Raw genomic sequence first — 26,289 nt, 5'->3', positions numbered from 1 at the left:
ACAGCATGTGAAAGATTGGGGGCCCAAAGGAAGGGAGGGCCAGAGACACGAAAGGCAGAGAGGGACAAAGATAATCAGAGAAAGATGAACACAATGGGACACACAGAGACAGACCCAAGCACAGAGACCATCAGAGAGAAAGAGATGAACCCAGAGAGTGAGAGACTCAGAGAGAGTGACAGAGACCACTAGAAAGCAGTGGGGAGAGCGATTGGGGGAGGTTGGGGAGCTGGAAAGACAGAGGGTCAGTGAGGGAGGAAGACAGGGACACCAAGGGCTCAGGGAGAAGGCCGGGAGGAGCAAAGGGGCTCGAGGAGTGGCCAAAGCCCCTTGCTGCCCTCTAGAGGCCCCGGCTGAGCAGAGGGTCTGTTGTCCACTCCACCCCCACTCCCACCCAGCCCCATTCCCAGCCAGCTGGCTTCCCAGAGGAGGCAACAGCCCCGATTAGTCTTTGTTCTCTTTGGGACACAGGGGCTGCCTTCTTGCCACTGGCTGGGCTCCCGCCTCCACCAAGCGCCTTTCCTCCCTCTTCCACCAGGGTGGTGGTTTGACGCCTGTGGCCTGTCAAACCTCAACGGCATCTACTACCATGCTCCCGACAACAAGCACAAGATGGACGGCATCCGCTGGCACTACTTCAAGGGCCCCAGCTACTCGCTGCGTGCCTCTCGCATGATGATACGGCCTTTGGACATCTAACGAGCAGCTGTGCCAGAGGCTGGACCACACAGGAGAAGCTCGGACTTGGCACTCCTGGACAACCTGGACCCAGATGCAAGACACTGTGCCACCGCCTTCCCTGACACCCTGGGCTTCCTGAGCCAGCCCTCCTTGCCCCAGAAGTCCAGAAACGTCATCTGCCCCCCTACTCCCCTCCGTCTGTGACATGGAGGGTGTTCGGGGCCCATCCCTCTGATGTAGTCCTCGCCCCTCTTCTCTCCCTCCCCCTTCAGGGGCTCCCTGCCTGAGGGTCACAGTACCTTGGATGGGCTGAGAATAGACCAAACTTGTCTCCCATGACCAATGGTGGGGTTGCAGGCAGGTGGGAAGGTATTTGCACATCGGAAGCTGCCCAGATGGCCCAGGTTCTATCCCTTGGGTTGGTGAGAAGGCCATCTCCCATTCCAAGCTCCTGTTCCAAGTTTTCTGAGTCTTGAGATGTCCTTGAACTTTCTTTTCAAGTCTGAAGGGGCTGCATCCACCCCTTAATGGGTGGGTTAATCATTATTTCCCCTTCACACTTCCCCACTTCTAGGCTCCAATGACCCTAGATCTCAGGGTCTTTAGACTTCACCACTTCTAGGCTCCAGTGTTTGGAGCTCAGGGTCTTTAGGAGACCCAAAAGGACATGCTCCTTCACCTCCAGCGTATCCTAGAGGATGTGTTACAGGGAATAACTATAGCTTGTCTCTAAAAGTACCTATGAGCAATGAGAAAGGGAAACAGCAGGTTAAGTCAAAGTGAACAGGCACACTTCACTGCAGGACTGATCAGAGCCTTTAATATGGCTAAGTGCCTTGTGACTACCCATGAAGGGGCTAGAGTGGGCAGCTTTCTCCAAATTTACTTATTTGAAAATGGGCTCGTTTTGTCCCAGAGCATCTCACAGGACTGTAGATGGTCTTGGACAAAGCTAGTGCTCCCCTGGCATAAGGAGGAGCCCCACGGCCCCATCCCCACCCCAGCTATACTCACCCCTTTTGGCTACAAGGACCACAGTGACAGCCTCAAACAACCTCTAAAAACAACTGGAAATAACCTTTCAGTTAAAACAGATACCATCCCTGAAGAAGGGTCTAGAACTAAGTCCCTGTCTGTGTTATAGGCTCATGTCCTCCAAGGCTCCTTGAAGTCCCAGGAAGCTGATCTCTACCTGGGTGGCTTCCCTCAGGACTCCCTGTAACCTCAACTCCCCCAGGCTCAATTACAGGGACTGTTGGGCAGGACATCTGTCTCCAAGTCCAGATCCTCTCTGCCTCCAAGCCAAAACCCCTAGCCTCCCTCCCTTCCCCATCCAGCAGTGATGGGGCCTCTGTGGTGGTAGGCGGGGAGCTGCAGGGGAGGAGACCAGGCCTCTGCCTGAGTTTGGGAGACCAGGGCCCTCATAGCTTCTTTCAGAGGATGGAGTCAGAAAGGATCCACAGCCACTCTGTCACCTGCCCCCATCACTGTATCATGCTCTCTGCCCTGTTGTCATCAGCCAACACCCAGCCATAACCAGGAGCCCACCTGCCCTACCTCTCTCCTCAGAAGGTTTTCTCCTGGATGAGACTGAGCCAATGGGAATGGGACACCTTCATCCCCCTGGCTCTGCCCCAGCCTTCAGTCCCACTCTCAGCTGATCCCTGAGTAAACCTAGCACAGACTTTGATCTCATTCCTGGGAAACAGCACTTTTCCCCTTCAAGACCCAAAGGACATGGTTGCTAATGGTTGCATTTCAGGCATGATGGGAAATCTTTAGGGGCAGATTGCTGCCCAGAGAGCTCAAATTGCCTTAGGCAGCATTTGCCCAGCAGACCTTTATTTAGCCTCTACTGTGTGCAGTGTGGTGTGGTGGGCAGGGCTTTGGAGTTGGACAAACCTGCTCCAGCTCTGACACTTTGGTCCAGTGGCTCAGCCTCTCAAGGCACCAGTTATCTTCTCAATCATCAAAGCCTCAGTTGTCCCATCTGTAAAATGGAGATGATAATATTCCTTCCTGGCTGGGCTGTGGCAAGGAGGAAATGAGACCATGTATGTCATCTTCTTAATAGAGCCTGGCATGAAGCAGGTGCCTAATAAATGTTTGTCTTCAAAGAGGTGAATGGGGTGAGGAAGGCATTCCCCAGCACATGCCACCCCTTCTCCTGCAGTCAGGTGAGGAAAAGGCATTTTATTTTTGTATCTACATCATTTATTTTTCTATTGTAGTTTCTAGGCTGACTTCAAGCTAGAGAGGAGACAGGGCAAAGCTGTGAGGCCCAGGGACAGAACTCCTCTGGGTGGGATGAAGGCCCAAGTCCCTCTCTGTACTCCCATTTTATAAGGGGGCAGGAAGCTGATTTGAGTCACCCTCAGACATCTGTTCTTTATGTCATTTTATTTTATTTTTTTGAGACAGAGTCTCACTCTCTCACCCAGGCTGAAGTGCAGTGGCATGATCTCGGATCACTGCAATCTCTGCCTCCCAGTTCAAGTGATTCTCCTATCTCAGCCTCCTGAGTAACTGGGATTAAAGATGCCTACCACCACACCTGGCAAACTTTTGCATTTTTAGTAGAAACGGGTTTTCACCATGTTGGCCAGGCTGGTCTCAAACTCCTGGCCTCATGTGATCCACCTGCCTCAGCCTCCCAAAGTGCTGGGATTACAGGCGTGAGCCACCATACCCAGCCTCAGACACCTGTTCTTAAATATTCATCCTTCTTTCTTATTTTCCTTCCTCTTCCATGCCAGGACTCAGGTATAAGGGATAGAAATTCTAGCCCTAAGGAATAAATTGACTCACGTAACTGGGAAGTCTAAGGGTAAAGGCAAGTGAGGTTAGATCCAGAGGCTCAAATGATGTCAGCTCCACCTCTCAGCCCCTCCATCTGCCCCGTTGACTTCATTCTCAGCCAGGATCTTTCCTCACAAGAAGGCTCTGGCAGCCCCAGGCTCATGTCCTCCCAGCTCAGCATCCCTGACCCGGGGAGCTCCCCTGTCTCCATGATTCCAGTAAAGGAATGATTTTCTGCAGCCAGGATTGGTCTTGTGTCCATCCCTGTGCTTATCACTCTTACTCTGCTTAACCAGACCTCGGTCACATGATCATGCCTGGCACCAGCAGTGGGGTCAGTGCACCCAAGTCATGATTTCAGGAAGCAGAGATGCTAGGCGGGCAGGAGCAGGTGTTCACCTTCCCTCTTTCCCGTCCCTGGCTCCCATCTCTCTTCTCTCCACCTCTGTGCCCTCTCTCAGCCTCCCTGTCCCCAGGTCCTGACCCCAGGATCCAGTTCATCCCAGATTGCCTCTGACTATCAAGGACACAGCTGTGTCCTGCCCAGGAATATTAGACCCTATTCTCAGTCCTGGCTCTGCCATTGGATCAGAGCCCCTGGCCCTCTCTGAACCTCAATTTCCCATGGACAGAGCACCTAGCAACCTCCGAAAGCCCTTCTGACAGTGAGGCTGACTCACAGTGGCTGCAGACAAGACCAGCCTGAGGATCCCGGGCAGCACAAAGCACTGTAGAGGGCACAGCCGGTGTGGTCTCGATCCTAGCCTGGGTCTCCTGGGGGCCACAGCTCATAGGGACCAGCCTCTAGGATACCTGCATCTGCAGGTTCCTATGCAAAACCCTTGTCACTTCTCCCTGCACCAGGTTAGTTTTCTTCCCATTTCAGTGATGAAGAAATTAGGCACCAGGCACAGTGGCTCCTAGCCTGTAATCCTAGCACTTTGGGAGGCCAAGGCAGGTGGATTGCCTGAGCTCAGAAGTTCGAGACCACCCTGGGCAACAGGGTGAAACCCTGTCTCTACTAAAAATACAAAAACTAGCTGGGCATGGTGACACATGCCTGTAGCCCCAGCTCCTCGGGAGGCTGAGGCAGAATTGCTTGAACCAGGAGGCAGAAGTTGCGCTGAGCCAAGATCTTGTCACTGCACTCCAGCCTGGGCGATGGAACCAGACTCCATCTCAAAAAAAAAAGAAAGAAAGAAAAAGAAAAAGGAAATTAGGGTTCAGAGAGGGAAAGGGTCTCATCCAAGGCAGCACAGCCAAGCACCACCTCCAGCACATTTGCATTTGTGAGCTGCCTTCCTCTCCCAGAGCACTCTGGGCATCTGGGCATCTACCACCAAACTCCTATACCAAGGGCAGGAGGAACTTCCTGGAAAGGCCTCCAAAACCACTCAGTCTGTCCCACTGGCACTTGATGGATCTTGAGGGAGCCAGATCAGCAGGACACATCATTTCTGAGATCTCTGCATGTTCCCAGCAAAGGCAGTTTCCACACTGGGGAGAGAGTTCCCTGAGTACACCCCAGAGACAACCACCACGGGTGAGGTAGAAAGCGGCCATGTGCTGGGGGGTGAGGGATGGTCCCCACCATGATGGTTTGTAGCCCACATCAGCCCATAGGCTATAAAAGCAACTGACGGATATCATAATGCACAACCACTCAATATCCATGTGACCTTAAGCAAGTTGCACCACCTCCCTGTGCCTCAGGTTCCCCTCTGTAGCGAGCTGGTAACACTACTGCCTCATGGGGTCATTGAAGGATTAATCAATGAATTTTTCTTTGCTGTGGCATGGGCGTCTTTGGCATCTGGTGAAGCCATGGACCCCTCCTCAGAATGGTGTCTTCACATGCTTAAAATAAAATTAAATGCATTGGATTATGAAGGAAACAAATTATATTAAAAACACAGTCATTGGCCAGGCACGGTGGCTCATGCCTATAATCCCAGCACTTTGGGAGGCCGAGGCGGGTGGATCACCAGGTCAGGAGATCGAGACCATCCTGGCTAACACAGTAAAACCCCGTCTCTACTAAAAATACAAAAAAAGATTAGCCAGGCATGGTGGCGGGCACCTGTAGTCCCAGCTACTCAGGAGGCTGAGGCAGGAGAATGGTGTGAACCCAGGAGGCAGAGCTTACAGTGAGCCGAGATTGCGCCACTGCACTCCAGCCTGGGCAGCAGAGCGAGACTCTGTCTCAAAAAAAAAAAAAAAAAAAAAAAAAAATACAGTCATCAAAATATTTTAAGCTGGGCACAGTGGTGTGTACCTGTAGTCCCAGCTACTTGGGAGGCTGAAGTGAGAGGATCACTTGAGCCCAGGGGGTCAAGGCCACCCTGGGCAACATAGCAAGACTTCATCTCAAAAACATGTATATATTTTTAAAGAACACAGTTTTGATATTGTACCATATATGCTTCTTTGCTAACACATTAAATAACAAGATCTACTGGTAGGTCAAAACAAATGATGAGTGTTAATATTTTGAGATATCTATAATCATTATAACAAGATATGCAAATAGCTATGATTTCTAATGGTGACAAAGTTCCAGGCACTCCTGACACTACTGTGGTTTGTGCCCTGCATTCACAATTGAAAGAATGAATTTGTGAATGCCCTACATTCACAAATGAAGAATGAAACAACTGAACTTATTTAAAGGTGAGTGAAGATACACTTCATCCACGGACCCCAAAAAGACATCAGGTTATGTATCCTTAAATTAATACATATATTAACAGAACATATGTGCTTAGAATAGTACCTGGTATATAGCAAGTGCTTGACAAATATTGTTTTTATTAATATATCTTAAGCATAATATAACTCATATATAGTTAATACTCTGAAATGATTGATTTATTAGTATATAAATATGCCATTATGCCAAATACATCTATCCAGATATTGCATATATGCACATATATGAACATATATGCACATTTGAAACACTGTATAGTTACCTGAATAGTAGCCACGTACACTGACCTGTGCATGAACATGTATGTGCATTTCATACTTGTTGCTACAGATGCAAATATGGAGGTAAAAAGATATCTTCCATGTACACATGCAGGTCTGTGAGGCACTCGCTCATGCACACAAGTGCTCACAGGCAGAGAGCCAGATCCACTAGAGATGCTGCCACTCAACTCAGCCTGTGAACAGGTTAGCCCATTTGGACTGTAGATAAGAACCCTAGAAGTCTTCAAGATCCCTGTTCAAGTCTTGTCCTTGTAGGAGGGTCACTACCTGGGTCCTTTCTAGTGATGGCCAACACCCTGTCTGACCCACATCTTAGAAGAGATGCTACATAGCAAGACCCTGAGCAGTGAGGGACATGAATCATGCCCTTTCCCTTTCCCTTCCTAATATCAGTCCCCAGCTCCAGGGCTGGGTCCTTTAGTCTGAAGGAGTCCCCCAGCCACTGATTGGTTCAGGGACCCAAACTGCAGCCAGTCAGCACATGATATTTCCCTGGCCGTGGTTCCTACTGCCAGGGCTGGTCATGTGACTTCAATTAGTTCACTCATACTAAAGAGGAAGACCTAGAGTTTCAGGGATACAGAAAGGTTTCTTCTTCTGCTGGCTGGGTGCGGTGGCTCACGCCTGTAATCTCAGCACTTTGGGAGGCCGAGGCGGGTGGATCACCTGAGGTCATGAGTTCGAGACCAGCCTGGTCAACATGATGAAACCCTTGTCTCTACTAAAAATACAAAAGTCAGCTAGGCGTGGTGGCAGGCACCCATAATCCCAGCTACTTGGGAGACTGAAGCACAAGAATTGCTTGAACATAGGAGGCAGAGGTTATAGTGAGCTGAGATCGCACCACTGCACTCCAGCCTAGATGACAGAGCAAGACTATGTCTAAAAAAAAAAAAAGAAGAAGAAGACAGAAAAGAAAAACAAAGGTTCTCTCTTCTGTTGATGGAGAAGACACTACACAGCATGGATGCTACTCCAGTGTGGACCACCAGGAGAACCACATTTGGGACCAAACTGACAGGGAGGTGGGAGAGTGAGTGGTTGAGTGGAGGGTCAGAAGGGGCCTGGAGCTTTATTGGCATCACTGAGGTCCTGAGTCCTGTCACCCCTGAAGCCCATCTCTAGATGATCAATTTCTTTTTCATTTAAGCCAGTGGAGTTGGTGTTCTGTTACTTGCAGCCCAGAGCATTCTGAATGATGCAATGCTTACATTTCTGTTTCCTCACTGAACTCCACCCTTACTCTGAGAGAAGAGAACCATATTATATTCCAGAAAACTGAGTCTTAGAGAGGTCAATCAGTTTGCTCAAGAAGACAGTAAACAGAGAAGCCAGGCCTTTTATATCCAGAACACATCTACCTTCGCCTTTCCATCTTCCATCAGCTGGAAATCATCAACAAGGGCAGCCAGTTTGGAGTTTGGCTCTTGATCCTTTTGTAGCATGCATGTGTTCCTGCCATGTGCATACAAGCTCTGTGCACAGGTACCCAGATGCGCACGTGTGTGCTGAGGTTCAACTCTGGAACTTATTCAGGTATAACAGATGTGTCCTCTGGGCCCTCACAGAAACCTGGTATAACACACGTGCCTACAGAGGATGTGTTTGGCATCGCTTTCTGTTGCTTTTCTGCTTCTTCGACCATATGAATTGGCTTAGGATGCTGAATGTAAGATTTTATATTTTCTTCCTTTCCCCTAATTTCTACACTCCGTCCCACAAAAAAAGAGCAAAACAGTATTTTCTGTCAAACTGGAAGAAAGGGACTCTGCCAGTCAGGTAAGGGAGGGCAGCTGATAATTGGAATGGCACACCTTGGGACCCAACACAGAGCCCTTCCCTCCTGGGCCTCAGTTCCCCCATCTGGATAATGGGGGCTGGACACCCTCTGGTGACCCTTAGGTGTGGCCTTTGGGAATGTTCAAATCCTCACCCTCCGAGCCCAGGCCTCAGTGATCCACATGTGCCACCTTTCCCAGGATCCCACTGCAGATCTCTTACCTTCATTACTTCTTCCTGAGACCAGCTCAAGACCAAATAATGGGAAAGGAAAACTTCTGGGAATAGAAAAGAATCTAAAAATGCCTGCCCAGTTTGAGCAGGAATGAGCTTGTTGCTCCAACTTAATATATTTAAAAGGAGGAAGGGATCCTCTCAGACCCACTAATGTTGACTGAAATGAGAAAGAGGAAAGCAGCCCTGACATCCAGGGGCCGTCCTGAATCGTCGTCAGCTAGGACTGGGTGTTGCTGCAAGTCAGCCCAACATGCACAGAGAACAGCCTATGTCCTGTCCAATGTTAATGACTGCCCAGAACACCAACATCAGATGAGGTCCTCAGTGATTGATGAATCAAGACGAAAAGTGGAACACTCTGTAATCATGTCTGAACAAAGACAAATCATGCACATTTCCAAGCCACGAAAATGACCAAACACCCCCCAGTCCCAGCAGTGACCGCTGCTTCTTTCCCAATGACAGCGTTAGCCTTGCCAGAGTCTGCCTTCTCTATAGACAAGACTTGTTAAGATCACAAAAGCATAATTACCCCCACTTCCTGAGAGCATCCAATCTGAAGAAAAACCCCACATCCTCAAACCCTATTCAAGTCACCTAACACAAGACCAATCCTATAATAAGCCTTTTCTAACACTCTTACTAAGACATTCCAGGGTTCCCCATGGTGTGCACTTTCTTGTCCCAGTGAGTAACAGAACCACTTGTTTAACTACAGGTGCGTTCCTGGTGATCTTAGGCCCTTAGGAGGGCATTGACGGTAAATTATTTATGTGCATTCAGAAAGTGAGCTATCAACTCCTTAGGCTTATAGTTCCCGAACAACTAAAAAGACTGAAACAAAATTATCAATTAAATACTAATGCACTACAAAACTAATAATTATTATTATTATTTATTTATAATTAAGTTATTAATAATCGTGATTTTTTTTTGAGACAGAGTCTCACTCTGTCACCCAGGCTGGAGTGCAGTGATGCAATCATACCTCACTGTAACCTCTGCCTTCCAGGCTCGAGAGATCCTCCAACCTCAGCCTCCCAAGTAGCTGGGACTAGAGACATGTGCCACCATGCCCAGCTAACTTTTGTATTTTTTGTAGAGACACGGTTTTGCCAAGTTGCCCAGGCTGGTCTCAAACTCCTGGGCTCAAGTAGTCCACTGGGTTTGGCCTCCCAAAGGGCTGGGATTATAGGCATGAGCTACCACACCTGGCCAACAATGATTATTGTTACTGTTTATTCACCCAAACACTGCTGTATGCACTGTCCCCGCCTCTCTGATTCAATTATCACAACTCCCTGAGAAATAAATTCTGCATCCATTTAAAATTGGGTTTGACTGCATGTAATAGAAAACCGAAATAACACAGATCTACGAAACATAGGGGTTTGTTTATCTGTTAGCTTTGCTACATAAAAAATACCCCAAAACTTAGTAGCTTAAGTAGCTTAAGTGCGCCACTCTTCAGGAGGTGGAACATAACTCCCACTCCTTAAGCATGGCCTGCATGGAGTGACTTTCTTCCAAAGAGTATGGCATGGAATGGAGGAAAGAAAGAGTGGCTTTGCAGTGGAGAAATGTGCCAGCGACCAAGGTCAACATCCACAGTGAGAAGTCGTATTGATAGTATGTCTCCCCATCTAAAGCGATGACATTGGCACTTCACCTCTGCAGTCTTCCTCCCTAAGCACATCACCCCTGTCTAATCACAAGAAATTCCCAGAAAAATCCCTATTGAGGAACATGTTACAAAATACCTGACCGGTTGTCCTCAAAACTATCAGGTTCATCAAAAACAAGGAAAGTCTTTGAAACTGTCACAACCAGGTGGAGCCTAAGGAGACACAACTAAATGTGATGTGGGATCCTGGATGGGATCCTGGAACAGAAAAGGGATATTAGGGAGAAACTGAGGAAATCTGAATGAAGTATGGGCTTTTCAGTTAAAAATAACAGTATGGCTCATTCATTGTGACATATGTACCATGCCCTAATATAAGATTTTTTTGGTTTTAATATGTATTATACCCTAATATAAGATTTTTTGGTTTTGTTTTTGGGTTGTTTTTACAGACAGGGTCTTGCTCTGTCACCCACACTGGAGTACAGTGGCGCGATCATAGCTCACTGAAGCCCCAAACTCCTGGGCTCAAGTAATCCTTCCACCTCAGCCTCCTGAGTAACTAGGACTACTGGTATGCCATGACACCCAGCTAAATTTTTTACTTTTATTTTTGTAGAAACAGGGCCTTGCTCTGTTGCCCAGGCTGGTCTCAAACTCTTAGCCTTAAGTGATCCTCCTACCTCGGCCTCCCAAAGTGCTGGGATTATAGGTGTAAGCCACCTCGCCTGGCCTATAAGATGTTAATAATAGGAGAAACTGGGTGTGGGGTATGCAGGCACTCTCTGTACTATCTTTTCAATGATGCTTACATCTAAAACTGTCTAAAATAAAAGGCTTACTTTAAAAAAAAAAAAAAAAAGTCAGGGAAGAGTCAGCCCAGGGCTGCTGCAGTCTCTATGGTATCATCAATGTTTCAGGTTCCTTCCAGCCTCATGTTGCTTCATCCTTATCATGTGTCCTCATCCTCAAGGTCACTTCTTGATCCAGGATGGCTGCTGGGGTTCCTGCCATAATGCCTGAGTTCCATGTAGGAAGAAGGAGAAAGAAGAGCAAATGGGCTTTCCTCCCAGATGCACTGGCCCCCTCTAGGGGTAGTCCTCAGAAGTCTCTCACTGAATAACTTCCACTCACTGGCCACCAGTAGCTGTAAGAGAGGCTGGGAATAAAGTCTTACTTAGCTGGATATATCACCATCAGGAATAAAATTAGGGTTTGGTCAACAAAAAACAGGAAAAGAAGAGAATTGCATAGGCAATCAGCAGTCTATCAGTTGCTATTACAATTCCATTTTAAAGACGAGCAAAACTGAGGCTTAGAGAGGTTGAGTGATTTGCCCATAGTCTGAGGACCAGGCTGAGAGGAAGACACATTTGAAGTCAGAAATTATGAGTCTTAAGCCTGCAGCCCTAAGCATTAAGCTATGCTGCCATATCATCAATGTAACAATATTAATTAATTAATGATATGGTTGATGTTGCTTTGCTAAACAGGAGTCGCCACCAGCAGTGTGAATGTGGGACACTCAATTGCGATGCCATTTTGTTTGGGTTTGTCACGCACTTCCACCCAACTCTGCATGCTGCTGATGGCTTTGTTCTCCCACCCTTTGGCACCGTTTCACCCATGGTGAAATTTCTCCCCACCCTGTACTTCTGCATCACTGGCCTTCACTTAGCAGGAATTCATCTTTACATATCAAAGCCACCTCTGCCATTTTCTCCTCCGATTACAATAGTAAAGTGTAGTGGGCAAGATCACAGGCTTGCTGTTGACATTGCTTCAAGTTACTTAACCTTAACCTCTCTGCGCCTTGACTGCCTGATCTGTGAAATGGGGACGCTGATGGCATTTATCTTATAGGGTTGTTGTGAGGGTTAAATAAAATTTTAAAAAATAGATAACAAATGCAAAGCGTAGTGCCTGGGCCATAGTTAGTTCTCAACAAATGCTATTCTTTGCTGCCAGTGTGATCCCAAGTCCAAACGCAAGCTCAGGTAGGACTTACCTGTGGCTCTGCAGATGATTCATGATATGCTTGTGTTACATTTTTAGAATTATCATCAAAATGAAAGCAAACAGTTTAAAAATTCCTTTGGAGAACTCATTAGCCACTACCCCCAATTCACCCTCCTTAAATTTAGAGCAAAAAGCAACAGTTTTTTAGATCTGGCCCAGACTCTAGTTCTGCCATGAACTTGTGGGGTGACCCTGCACAAGACTCTGTCCCTCTCTGGGCTCAGTTTACTCAGCCCCCTCCTGGGCCATTGATGCTGTTACCAGGGCCAAATGTGACAATTGGTTGGGGAAGAAATTTGTGATCTGCCAAGTGCCTGGGGACCCTATTCATCTGGGGTAAACAGGTCCTGGTGATAATTAGAAATAAGCTTCCTAACCCAGGAAATTTTCCCTCTAAGGGCTGGGATTTGCAGGTCCCAGCTCTCCTGGGTCTGTCCTAAACCTGTTGTGTGGCTTTAAGTAAAGCCCTTCCTCTCTCTGATCCTTACTGTCCCATCTGCTTACTGAGGTGTCCCCTGGTTCCATCCCAGACAGAGAAGTTAAGTGATTTGCCCAAGGTCACACAGCAGTACATCATGAAGAGCCAGACTCTGGGTCCAGTGCTCTTTCTGCCCAGAACTACTCCACAGCTGCCACAGAACTACTCCACAGAGGGCCACTGCTCCATTGCACAGTCTCCCCTTAACCCCCAACAATGCTGTCTCCCTAGCCACCACATTGGCCAGGGTGAACTGGGTGGCAAACACCAAAAAACTGACTAACCAAGGAGACCAGCAGTGGATTTATTGAAAGGCATTCCCAGGATGAGGGAAAAGCAAACCCCCAAAACGAGTAATCTTGTGGGAAGAACAGGAAAAGGCATCTCTGGGGAGCTCAGGGGCAGGGCCTGTGGCTTTCCTCTCTAGGGCACTGGCCAGGAATGATGCATCTCCAGCCACTGTCTGTCTGTGTGCCCCATTCAAGTTTCAAATTTCCAATAGAGACTGCTGACTGCCCAGCCTGCAGTCAGGGTCTGTTAACACCAGTGAATCAGCTATAGTCAGAGGATTGCGTGCACAATTCAGACGTGGCCAGTGGGAACACCACAGTGATAACCACCCCAGTTTGTGTCCATGACACACATTCCCACCTCCATGTATGTGCACAAGCCATTGCCTTCCTCTAGAGGGAAACAGGAAGTAGTTCTCAGAACTGAGAACAGAAATAAATGCATATTTTCATTTTCACAAACCTTCCTGTGGGTTTACCACTTATAAGCACTGTGATACTCAGAGCCTGGCTTTAGGTGGTTTCACAGGCAGGGATTTGGAGGGAAATGAACTAATTTTGTTTTCCCAGAAATGCATGCAAGCCTTGCTCAGCCTACAAACATTTGTCTCTAAGAAAACCAAACTTCCTTCCTGGGAGGCTCGGCCCTGTCGCCCCTTCCAGCAGGCACAACCAAGCTCACACACTAGAAATGGTGATCATGATGATGATAACACATCTAGCTAACATTTTTTGAGTCACTCTACTAGGTATCTGACCTGCATCTCTCCTGTAATAGGAGGTACTGTTGGTAGCCCCATTTTATGGGTGAGAAAACTGGGGCTCAGAGAGCTTGAGTAACATATTTCAAGGTCGCACAGCTAGTGAGAAGCAGAGCCGGAATTTGAATCCTAATATAGTTAGAGCTGCAAGGGCCCCCCCACAAACACATCTAGAACACAAGACCATTTAGCAGATGGGGAAGCTGGGGCCCATGCAGAGGAAGAGGTTGGATACATGCATTTACAGTGCTCCCGCCAAGAGTTTCACCTTCATTAGCTCATTGACCATTGAAGGAAAGCATCCCTACTCCCATCTTATACATGTGGACACTGCAGCTCAGCAAAGGGGAGTCCCTCAACCAGGGTCACATAGCTGGTGAGTGGCAGAGCTGGGATTCTAGCCAGGCCTAAGGTTGTGACTTTTCCTGTCTTCCCTGGGGTCTCAGATTCAGGCCTGGCTCCTGCACCCTTGGCCCATACTCTGCCATGGGGGTGAGGGCCTGCACCAGTGGGGAGCCTGCCTGAACTCGCTGCTTGGGGAGCTGAGGGTAGATAGTGGGTAGCCAGGAGCTGGCTCTCTGGGAGTCCTGATGAGCAGGGGTTGGCAGAGGGGCAGGTACTGCAGCCTCCTAAGAGAGGAGAGGCTGGGACTCGCGGAACCTCCAGAGCTGGGACAGTTTCTGCCTGATGTCGCCTCCCTGCAGGAACCAGGCTTCAAGTCCTCTGTGCTCTCTGAGCCTCAGTTTCCCCATATGTACATGAGGGGGGCGGTGGGCTTAGTGGTTGCTAAGCACTCTTTTAGCTCTGACACTGTAGGATTCTAGTATGCCCATATTAGTCATCTATTGCTACGTAACAAATTATCACAAACTTAGTGACTTACCACCCATTTATTTTCTCACAGTTTCTGCAGGTCAGAAGTCTTGGCATGAAATGATTGGCTTCTCTGCTTAGGGTCTCACCAGGCTGAAATCACCGTGTCAGCTGGGCTGTGATCCTTTGTGCAGCTCAGGGTCCACTCTAAGTTCCTTTGGTTGTCAGCACAGTTCAGCTTCTTGTGGTTGCCGATCTGAGGTGCATGTTTCCTTGCCAGCTGGGAGCTGGGGGGCCACTCTCAGTTCCTAGAGGTCACCTCGGGTCCTAGCCTTCTTTCGTGTCCCTACTTCCCCCACATCCCACATCCAATACATCCCCTGTTGGCTCCACATTCAGGGTAGATCCAGAAAGATCCAGAATCCCACACCCCTCAGCCCCCACCGCCTCTACCCCAGTCCAACTCCTTCATCTCCTGCCAGGACTATTACAGTAGCCTCCTCCCTGCAGCCCTGCAGCCCATTCTCCACTTGGTAGCTGGAGTTGGGGGAAGGTGTTAAAATGCAAGTCTGATCCTGTCCCACCTCTGCTCAGATTCCTCCCACGGGTTCTCAGAGGAAAAACCAATGTCCTCGGCCAGGTGCAGTGGCTCACACCTGTAATCCCAACGCTTCAGGAGGCTGAGGTGGGCAGATCACCTGATGTCAGGCATTTGAGACCAGCCTGGCCAACATGGCAACACCCCATAGAGACATGGCAAAACCTCGTCTCTACAAAAATACAATGGGCGTGGGGGCACGTGCCTGTAGTCCCAGCTGCTTGGGAGGCTGAAGCAGGGGAATTGCTTGAATCCAGGAGGCAGAGGTTGCAGTGAGCCAAGATTGTGCCATTGCACTCCAGCCTGGGTGACAGAGCGAGACTCCATGTCAAAAGGAAAAAAAACCAATGTCCTCACCATGATGTATGTGACCCTATACCATCTAGCCTCATTCCACACGGAGCACACCTCCTAGCCCTCTCCCCTCACGCCCTTCACTCTCTCCTTGATGGCCTCCATGCTGTTCCTCAAACACTCCAGGCACATACTGACTCTGTTTCCTCAGCCCAGAACACTCTTCCCTGCAGACACCCCTTACCTCCTTCTGGCCTCTCCTGAAATATCACCTAGTCGGTGAAGCCTGCTTTGACCACCCTGTTTAAAAGCATGAGATCTGCTTCTAATAAAGTTACCCTTACCACGAGCTCCAGCAATTCCACTCCGTGGTAGTTACCCAAGAGAAATGAAAATATGCATCCACACAAAGAGTTGCTCACAAATGTTTATAGTAGCTTTATTGGTAATAGCCAAGAAATGGGAACAATCTGTATGTCCATCAACAAGTTGAATGAATAAACAAAATATTGTGTATCCACACCATGGAATACTATTCGTCAGTAAAAAGGAACAAGCTACAGATACACTCAGCAACACGGGTGAATCTCAACCAAGTCCATGATGCTGACTGAGAGAAGCCAGACTCCATTTGCATGAACTCTGGAAAAGGCAAAGCTGATCTACAGTGAAAGAAAACTGATCTGTAGTTTCTTTGGGTGGGAGCGGGTGGGAGTCAGGGGTTGACTGTGAGGGGGCATGAAGGAACATGGTGGGATGATGAAGGAATTCTAGCACTTGTTTGTAGTGCCATACAACTGTCAAAATGCATCCAACTGTACACCTAAAATGGGCCAATTTTATTGTTTATCAATTAAACCTCAATAAAAAAAAGGAAAAAAAAAATCTCTAGTTTCCCATCCTTCCCTGCTTCGTTTTCCTCCTTAGCATTTTCACTCTGGCAAGTGTTGTCTGTGTACCCTCTGGAATGTCAGCTCCTCGAGGGCAGGGATTTTTATCTGTTTTGTTTTCTGTTGCATCTTCAGTTCCTAGAAGAGTGTTTGGCACACAGTAGGTGCTCAGTGGATATTGATGAATGAAGGAATGAATTCAGTCCCTGCAGGCCGATTCATTGACAGGGATGGCTGTTTTGGAGTGTCCATACACCCACCTGGAGGGTGCAGAACAAAGGCGAGATGGGAGGGCCTGTGAGACTGAGGGCAGCAGCATCATTCCATCTAGGGCCGTGTCATTGCTCAGGCATTTGGACAACGCCATGCCCACCAACTACCTTGGCGGGTGGCCCAGCCCAGAACCTGATGTGCATTAGCTGGGATTTCCTTTGGGTGCTGTGTGTGTGGAAACCCAAATATGACCGTAGAGGGTGGAGCCACAAAACCAAGCTGGGCAGAGCCCACAGTGTGGCATGAGGTTGTCCAGGGGCGGTAGCTGGCTGGGCCTGCAGGCTTGCTTGTCTGTCTCTGTTTCAGGTTTCTTGTCTACTTTCACTTTACTTTAAATGTATTTTTATTTTTTCTGCACAGATAACACATTCACATGATTCAAAATCAGAGGGGTGAGTGCCGGGGGCCTCTGCCCTCCCTGGCTGTAACCTCAGTCACATGGCTTCCCCCTTCTGAGACTATGCTGGAGGAAACGGGAACCGTGCCTACTTCACCATGACGCCCTCTCCCAGGAACGAACTCCCCTGGAGCAGCTGGCTCTGTACTGGACACACAGTTGGTGCTTGGGGCTTGGTAGGTGTTCACTAGCTGGTTTATATATACATTATTCTTCCAATGGTTTAAATGTGTAAATATTGACAACAAATTACCTTTTTTTTGAGACACAGTCTTGCTCTATTGCCCAGGCTGGAGTGCAGTGGCACAATCTCGGCTCAGTGCAACCTCAGCTCCTGGGCTCAAGAGATTCTCCTGCCTCAGCCTCCCGAGTAGCTGGGACTACGGGCGCCTGCCACTATGCCTGGCGAATTTTTGGATTTTTAGTAGTGACAGGGTTTCACCATGTTGGCCAGGCTGGTCTTGAACTCCTGACCTCATGATCCACCCACCTCGGCCTCCCAAAGTGCTGGGATTACAGGTGTGAGCCACTGTGCCCGGCCTACAAATTACATTTTTAAAAACCTGTGCAGTGTATTCAATGCTAGTCCTGATAGTGCCCCAGTGCCCAGGATTAAGGGATTTGTCCTATTAGCAGACACTGAGGTGGGGGTGGCCCAGCAATCCACCCAGTGCAGAAGTAGCAAAGGTGGGATTTGAACCCAGGTCACCTGGCTCCAGGTGCTCATAATCATCACACCTTATCAGAGACCTGGGGCACCGGTGGTTAAGGGAGAGCACTGTTTGATAGTGAGACCACACACACACACACACACACACACACGTGCACGCGGTGACAGGACAGGGCTGGGCAAGACTTGGGCTTGAATCATAACTGCAATGTAATCTCAGTGAGGCAGTTGTCATCTCTGAGCCTCAGTGTCCCCACCAGTAAAGTAGCTACTGAGCAGGGGTGAAATTAGAAACAAACCAAGAAAAAGATTTGCAAGCTGCAAGGGCTGCAGGCCTGTAGAGGATTAAGGGATTTATCCTGCCGGTGGACACTGAGGGAGGAGGGACGATAGGTGGGGAGGGAGGTCTGGGACATCCAGCAGGCCCTGTTTGCCCTTAAGAACCTTCCAGGACTGCCTGGCCCAGCTGTCAGGTGGCCTTGATCCCAGCCCAGAACCAGGCTGGCAGGCTCCAGACAGAGCCCCCTGGCTCCAGCTCGGTGCCCCAGGGAGGGTAGGGGCCCAAGCTAGGGGCTGGGCTAGGCTATTTTCAAACGCCAGAAGGCCAAAGAGAAGGCCCCAGCTCCCTTCTTCCCACATAGGCCCTGCCCCCTCCACAGCCTGGAGTACTCCTTTCCTGTCCTAGAACCTCCGTAGAGACCACAAATGCTTCACAGCTCAACTGGAGAAACCAAGGAACAGAAAGGATCGCCCAGCTAGAACTTGAACCCAGACCTCCTAATTTCCAAGAGCTAGTTCTTTCCAGCATTCACTCACTCATTTTCACTCATTTCTTTATTCACAAATGTTTATGGAACACCTACTCTTCCCCTGAGACTGAGGACACAGCATAGAGCAAGGCCAAGTCCCTGCCTGCTGAGCTGCACCCTAGTGAGAGATCCAGAAGAGAAACAGACAATGTGGCCTCTGGTTAATATAAGCCAGGAGGTGATATGTGCTAGGAAGAGAAATAAACCAGACCAGGGAAGTAGAGACTGTTGGATGCTGACTGCTTAGCTGGAGGGGCAGGGGGGTTGTGGTGGGTGGGTAGGGAAGGCCCCTCTGAAGAGGCAGAGATGGAAATGAAGTGACAGAATGAGTCGTCAAAATATCTGGGTAGGATCAATACTAGTAAAGGCAACGGCAAGTGCAAAGGCCCTGAGGTAGGAATGTGTCCGAGGTGTTCCTGGAACAGGAAGGAGGCAGCATGGCTGCAGCAGAGTAGGTAAAGGGGAGACTGGAGGAGTAACAGAGTCCCAGATCATGAGGGCCTTGTGGAGGAGTTAGGCCTTTGGGTTTTATTTCAGGCTGTCTGGCAAGACAGACCCTCACATTGTTCAAAGGCTCCAGCAGCCCCACACCATCTGGCCCTGGTGCTTCAGGCCCAGCCCCACCCACCTTCTCTCTGTTCCTGGAATCTACTCCTCCCACCACAGGGCCTTTGCACATGCCCTCCATCTAGAATCATTTTCCACTTCTATCTTTCTTCGCCTCATTGTCTCCTACCTATCCTTCACATCTCAGCTTAAATATCTTTGGCTTCTCAGATCAACCCAGCCAGGTTAGCAATCTCTCCTTCCAGAATCTACTCTCAATGGTCATAAAATTATTAGGATGATCAATTAACGTCTGTCCACAACCTAGGCTGTGAGCTTACCAAGGGCAGGTGTTTTGGTCCATTTTGTTCACTGCAATATCCTCAGGGTGGGACCAGTAGTTGGCACATAGGAGGCCTCAATAAATATGTGCTGCATTTGTAAACAAACGAGTAGCACAAACACTTTATAAAGATCATCTCGTTTCATTCAATTTTATCCAATTTACAGAAGCTCAGAGAACGAGGCAACTTGACTAAGGTCAGACAGCAAGGATGGAAGAGCCAGGACTGCAGCCCAGATTTTTTTTTATTTCCAAAACTGAGAACTTTCCCTAGTTCTTTACCTGCACACATAGGTAAGTTGTTTGAAAATCAGCTACAATAATTCCTCCATATCTGTACTCATGCCCTGTGTAATGTGACTAAGAGATGGATTCTAGGCCAGGCGTGGTGGCTTACGCCTGTAATCCCAGCACTTCGGGAGGCCAAAGCAGGCAGATCACGAGGTCAAGAGATCGAGACCCGTCTGGCCAACATGGTGAAACCCCGTGTCTACTAAAAATACAAAAATTAGCTGGGCGTGGTGGCGTGCACCTGTAGTCCCAGTTACTCAGGAGGCTGAGGCAGGAAAATTGCTTGAACCAGGAGGCGGAGGTTTCACTGAGCCAAGATCGCACCACTGCACTCCAGCCTGGGAGATGGAGCCAGACAAGCCAGACTTGTTTTCAAAAAACAAAAACAAAAACGAGAGAGAGAGAGACAGTCTATTTCTCTATCCTTTGAATCTGACTTGGCATGTCACTTGGGCTATAGGACATTTATAATCTTGACACAAGTAGAGGCTCAAAATGCACTGTGCATTGGAGCTTACCTTCTCTTGCTGAATGTGGAACCCTGAGGTCACCATAAGAATGCGCCCAAGCCAGCCTCATCAAAACAAATGGAGGCACCCCAGCGAACAGCCTGCCAACTGCTAGGTATGTGAGTGAAGCCCTCCCAGATCCCCCCACCCTCAGCTGACTTCAGCAAGGCAAGTGAACCCAGGTAAAACCAGAACTGCCCAGCTAAGCCCAGGCCAGACTGCCACTTCACACGGGCTAATAAGTGGTTTTAGGCTTCTGGGCTTAGAGTGGTTTGTTATGCAGCAAAGCCTCACTGATCCACATACCTGGTGGACACACCCTCTGCAGACAACACACTCTCAAGAGTACACAGATGTGCCTTCATAAATGGCCTCCATAGAAAGTCTGTTGCCGCCACACAGACACTCACACACCCCTTGCAGACCACACACACACACACACACACACATACACACAGCCATCACTCAACCCCAAACACCCCTTTATTTAGACAACTTTCCTGGCCGCTTGCATGTCAATGTCAACGCCTAACTGGGAATGGGTGAGTCAATACTGCCCAAGCTCTATGTCGCTGGCACTGCCCAGCCCAGGGCTGGGAGTGGAAAAGGCACCCAGTAGATTTGTGTTGAATGAATGGATGAATAAAGCGAAGGGCATGGAATGAGCCAGAGGTTAGCACCAGTGGGTAGACAGGAGAGGATCTGGCAGCTACAGGATGGGGTGGGGACAGGAGCTGGGCATCTGGATGTGAGAGACTGTGCAGGGTGTGGTTAAGAACCCAACTGCATGGGTTCGAATACTGCCTCTGCCACTTATTAGCTGTGTGACCCTAGCCTTGGACTCTCTTGGCCTTAGTTTCCCCATCTGTGAAATTGTGATAAAAATATGACCCCTTTCAAGGGTCTTTGGGAGGATTTGATGGGATAATACATGGAAGTTCTTCTCACAGCCCTTGGAACATAACAGCCGTTTACTACCCTTACCCACCGAGACCCTCTTCCTCCTATGGTACTTGCTCTGGGAAACCCACTCCCTAGATCCCCTTGCTCCGCTGCCATCCACAGCCTCCACTCTATCCCACAGCTCTTGTGAGCCCCTCAAAGGATGGGGAGATTATTGCTATGTACCCAGCACCCACAACACAGCCCCAGACAACATGGTTAAGGAGTGATTGCAGAATGACAAAATGATCCTCATTTTACAAATAAGTAAATCTGGGCTCCCTGAGGTCCTGAGATTCCTAGAGGTGCTGAGGTGTTCCCAGGTTAATGCAGAGGCTGGGGTTGTGGAGCTTCAGTTTTCATCCCTCTTGGAAACCCACATGGGCAGGGATATCACCTATTTGGCTACCTTCCTACTCTGCCCAGCACAGCTCCTGGCACATAGTGGATGCTCACAAATCTTTATTTTACAGATTGTATTTGAGATTCTATTTTTAAAATTGGCTCCAATTTTTTTTAAATGGACAGGGATGCTTCTTTAAAAGCACTTGAAGGGTTTCAGGATGTGTAATGTTAACTATGGGGAGACTGAGGGTGTCAAAGAATTAAGAGAATTAAGGATGGGTTAAGAGGAAACTGAGCAAATGAAAAAAAGCAAAGCGAGTGGTAACTCCAAGAAGAACAAAGAGTTGTACAAGAAAGGAAATGTAACCAAAATATGTGACTTGGCTTGAAAGGAAACAGTATTTATATAGTCATAATAGAAATAACACTAAAATCCACTTCACAAAAAATTGTGATAAATGCCAATTGAAAGGGGGGAACCAAAAGCTAAATCTTTCTTGATAATAATGATTATGAGAAGAAAAAGTTTGACTACTCACTGGATGATGTTCATTATTCTAAGCCTTTTACATCTTGAATCCTTATAACAATCCAATAACCTCAGCACTATTATTATCACCCTCATTTTACAAATGAGAAAACTGAGGCCCAAGGAGGTTAAGTTACTGCCCAAGGTCATACAGCCAGAAAGAGGAAGGGCTGGGATCCAAAGCCAGGCAGCCAGGCAGTGGAGGCCACACTATGAAAACATCAGACCAGAAAGTCAGTCAATATGTGCCTAAAATTGGTCGGACACACTGGCTCACGCCTGTAATCCCAGCACTTTGGGAAGCCAAGGTGGGTGGATCACTTGAGGTCAGGAATTCAAGACCAGCGTGGTCAACATGGTGAAACCCCGTCTCTACAAAAAATACAAAAATTAGCCAGGCGTGGTGGCGCACACCTGTAGTCCCAGCTACTTAGGTGGCTGAGGCAGGAGAATCACTTGAACCTGGGAGACAGGGGTTACAGTGAGCCAAGATCACACCACTGCACTCCAGCTGGGGCAACAGAGCAAGACTCTGTCTCAAAAAATAAATAAATAAATATATATATATGCCTAAAATTAATCAAGGAAACAGCAGGAAAAGCAAGTTATTTAAAAATATGGAGGAAAGTACCAAAAGAAATAGTTTAAGAAGTTGTAAGTGGTTGCTTTTGGGGAGCAAGGCTGATGTAGGGGAACGGACAAGGGATGCTGCTTGTTAGTACTGATATATATGGATATAAAAATATGTCCATGGTGGGCAGGCAGGAATCGGCAGGAGAGCGATGCAAGAAAACTTTCTGAGGTGATAATGCTTGATACCCTGATAGGGGTTTGGGGTACAGTATGCATTTGTCTAAATTCAGCAAATGGTACTTTTAAGATCTGTGCATTTCATTCCATGTAAATCTTACCTAGAGAGGAACAAAACAAACAAATATTGAATTCTAGCTAATGGCATGCATACTAAAGTGACTTTAAGGGAAGTATACTGATATTTGCAACTTACTTTTAAAAGCTTTATTAAAAAATAAGTTGTATTAATGGATGGAGAGATGGGTAGATTCCTGATAGAGCAAATATAGTGAAATATTAACAAGTGTGCATTAGTAGGTGGGTATATGAATGTTCACTGTATAATTCTTGCAACTCTATGTTTGAAATTTTTCTTAATAAAATGTTGGAAGAAATATATGAGTGAATTATCTGAAAAATAATATTACTTTTTTTTTAATTTTTATTCTACTTTAAGTTCTGAGATACATGTGCAGAATGTGCAGGCTTGTTACATAGGTATGTATGTGCCATGGTGGTTTGCTGTACCCATCAACCAATATTATCTTTTTAAAAACCTGGATAGGGTGTTCACTCCTTTTTTTTTTTTGAGAGGGAGTCTTGCTTTGTCACCCAGGCTGGAGGGCAGTGGTGCGATCTTGGCTCACTGCAACCTCCACCTCCAGGGTTCAAGCGAATCTCATGCCTCAGCCTCCCAAGTAGCCAGGATTATAGGTGTCCGCCACCATGCCTGGCTAATTTTTGTATTTTTAGTAGAGACGGGATTTCGCCACGTTGTCCAGGCTGGTCTCAAACTCCTGGCCTCAAGTGATCAGCCCGCCTTAGCCTCCCAAAGTGCTGGGATTACAGGTGTGAGCCACCACACCCGGCCGGGTGTTCAGCCCACCCAGATGGACCAGCCTGGATGGGCCAGCACAACTGTAAGCCCTCCTACATGCACATCTAATTGGCGGCCAGCTGCAGCCACGCTCTCACCTACATCCTATGACCCTACCCTGGGGTCCTAGAGTCAAGGACCTATAGCCAAATTCCTCAGCCCTTTCCTGGTCCCCTGTACACAGGATATCAGGTAAGATGGGGGGTGGGGAGTCTCCTTGAATGTTTCAGTAGCAGGAACAGAACTATTTAACCAAGGACAGGAATAGGCCTCTGCAGCTACACTCCATCCTCTGCCAAAAAGGTAAGCTGAGGTCCGTGGGGGTGCTGCCTTTCCCAGGGCCCATCCACCTTCATGATAGAAGTGAGCAGCCAGGTTGCCTGGTTCCCAAATCCACGTGTATATAATTAGCTGGTGGGAAATGGATCAGGGAGCAGATCTCATCTCTGCCTAATTAGGGGCTAGGCAGCTGGGGCCAGGCTGGCCTGGGGGAGCTGCTTCAGAGGGCTGGGCAGCCCCAGGAGACAGGGCAGCAGCTGCAGGCCCTCCGAGGGCTCACACTCCAACTGGAGGCAGAACAATAGAGGGGCTGTTTCCACAGATCCCAGAGGCTGCAGGGTTGGGGGAGGGAGGAGTGCAAAAGCCCCCCACCCTGCTCCCTCCACAGAGGCCTGCAGGGAAGGCAGGAGGCTCCAGAATCCTGGAACAGGGGGAGCCCTCCCAAGACCAAGCCATAACCATTGGAGAAGACTCAATCTGGCACCTTCCCCACTTCCAAGAATCCCTCCCTGCTCTCTCCCCAACAGACCCTCCCAACGGATTTATGGAAAGGCATTCTCTTTTCAGCTATCCCCTGGCCCAGCTCCTGGGAACAGCTCTGGTTTTAGGGCAGAAGTCCCTGAGTATATCTGCTTTACATTCTATGATTATTTATGTGCTGAATGTTTAGTTGTCCATTCTCTTCTCCAGACTAGGACAGGGGCCATGTCTGTCTTATCCACTGCTGGGCACCCAGTAGATGCTCAGTAATAAAGTGACCAGAAGAAAAGGCTGCCAAGATGAGGAAGAGTGGTGGGGTACATGTTGGGAGAACCAGGAATCCAGACTGTGATGTGTCTGGCAGGCAAGAGTGTGACCCCAGGCTGTCCTGCAGACCTGCTATGTGACAGTCTACAAGTCGCTATCCTTCCCTGAGCTCAACATCCCGCCCTGACAATATATCTGGTCCTCAAAAGGCTACCTTGAGGATTCAAGCACTGAACCCTCCTTCAGAAACAAGGTGTCACCCACCAGTCCTGTGACCTGAACCTCAATTTCTTCACATGTAAAATGCAGCCAGCCCACCCACCTTCTTGGGTTACTCGGAGGCTGCCAGGTCACAGCAAGGGGCAATGACTAGCCCTGAATTCTAGCAGTGTTGCCTAGGAAATCTAGTCTCTGACACCTCAAAGGGCACCACGTCTGCAGATCCTGCCTGGATTCTCTCTCCTGACACCATCACTCCTTCAGCATGGGGACCCTGGAGGCCCAATTCCTGCATTGTCAAAACTGCTGGGCACCATGGGGGGGTTGTGGGTAGGTCACCACCCTCCTCATGCTTGTCTCCCCACCTGTATCACGAGCTCCAGTGTCATGAGCTGGAACATCATCCTCTTCTAGAACCCAATTTTCCCTTCTTTCCCAAAACTGCCCAGGCCCATCCCAGGTCCCTGGGGGCTAGTTGTAGACAGGCAGACAGACAGAAAGATGGACAGCTGGGCTGACCTGGATGTTTGTCAACAGTCCAACGGAAATCTCCTCTTTATGCTTAAAATAAAACCTACATCAAACCTGTCACCAGGGCCCCCATTAGAGCTTCCTGTTTCTGAGTGCTGCAGCCAAGGCAGCCTGTGAAAGGAAGCGCCACCCACCCCCTCTCCACTCCCACCGTGGGGCACCAGAGAGGCCACCCCCGCTTTTGCCCTTTGTAGGCCCAGCCCTAGCCCTAGCTGCTCCACTAGCCAAGGTGGGGTCTCCTAGTAGGTAACTGACCTGGAGGGACACTGGAAGAAGCTGAGGCCTTGAAGCCCAGTGCCAGCCCCTTCCTTCCCCTCTCCCCAGGTATTGGAATATAGCATGAAGGGCCCAGAATGCACCAGTGCCCCAACCCAAGGAGGACTGTGCTGCCTAACTCTCCCACTGAGGCCCAGAGGGAGACTGGCTTGTCCAAGATCACCAGGCAAGGCCACTCATTTTGTGCCGTCCACCCCAAGTCTCTCTTCCTCCAAAAACTCCCACTTCCCATCCTCACTCTATGGTCTGTGTGACCTCAAGTTCAGGATTTGCCCTCTCCGAGCTTCCTGCCCCCTTGGGAACTGGGCAGGGCTTGGATGGAACACTCATGGTTGGGGAGAGTCTATACACCCCATCGGTCTTTCTCCTGCAGGCTCCCTTCCTGGTGCAGGGGAAAGACCCCATTCCTACCCCCAGCTCCATTCCAGCTCACTCATGGCTGGATCTCAGTTTCCTCCTCGATGAGGCAGGCCTGCTAGCGTTCCAGGAGAGATTTATGAGAACCCACCACGGGGACACGTCTCCAGCCAGGCCAGCCGCTATCATCATGCCCCACCACTAGATCTCGGAGTGAACAATTACTGTTTTGATGGCCCCACCCCAAGACTTCTCTCACCCCTTCTCTTGTGAACACAGAAGAGTCTGAAGGCCCAGCCC

The 26,289-nt window shown here is 48.7% G+C and overlaps 1 protein-coding gene across 1 annotated transcript in view; it reads left to right on the top strand.

The window, feature by feature from the left end:
* Positions 1–3,723, top strand: part of ANGPT4 (angiopoietin 4) — a 45,395-nt gene extending 41,672 nt beyond the window's left edge. Inside the window, exon 9 of the mRNA XM_055265770.2 lies at positions 539–3,723. Within this exon, the coding sequence (XP_055121745.1) occupies positions 539–699 (161 nt within the window). The 3' untranslated portion in view covers positions 700–3,723. The remainder of the gene's footprint in view (positions 1–538) is intronic.
* The last annotated feature ends 22,566 nt before the right edge of the window (positions 3,724–26,289 follow it).

Source organism: Symphalangus syndactylus, chromosome 24 (assembly GCF_028878055.3).
Source record: "Symphalangus syndactylus isolate Jambi chromosome 24, NHGRI_mSymSyn1-v2.1_pri, whole genome shotgun sequence".
Classification (NCBI taxonomy): domain Eukaryota; kingdom Metazoa; phylum Chordata; class Mammalia; order Primates; family Hylobatidae; genus Symphalangus; species Symphalangus syndactylus.
The sequence above is the reverse complement of the archived record's forward strand: the minus strand, read 5'-3'. Positions and strand labels throughout refer to the sequence as shown.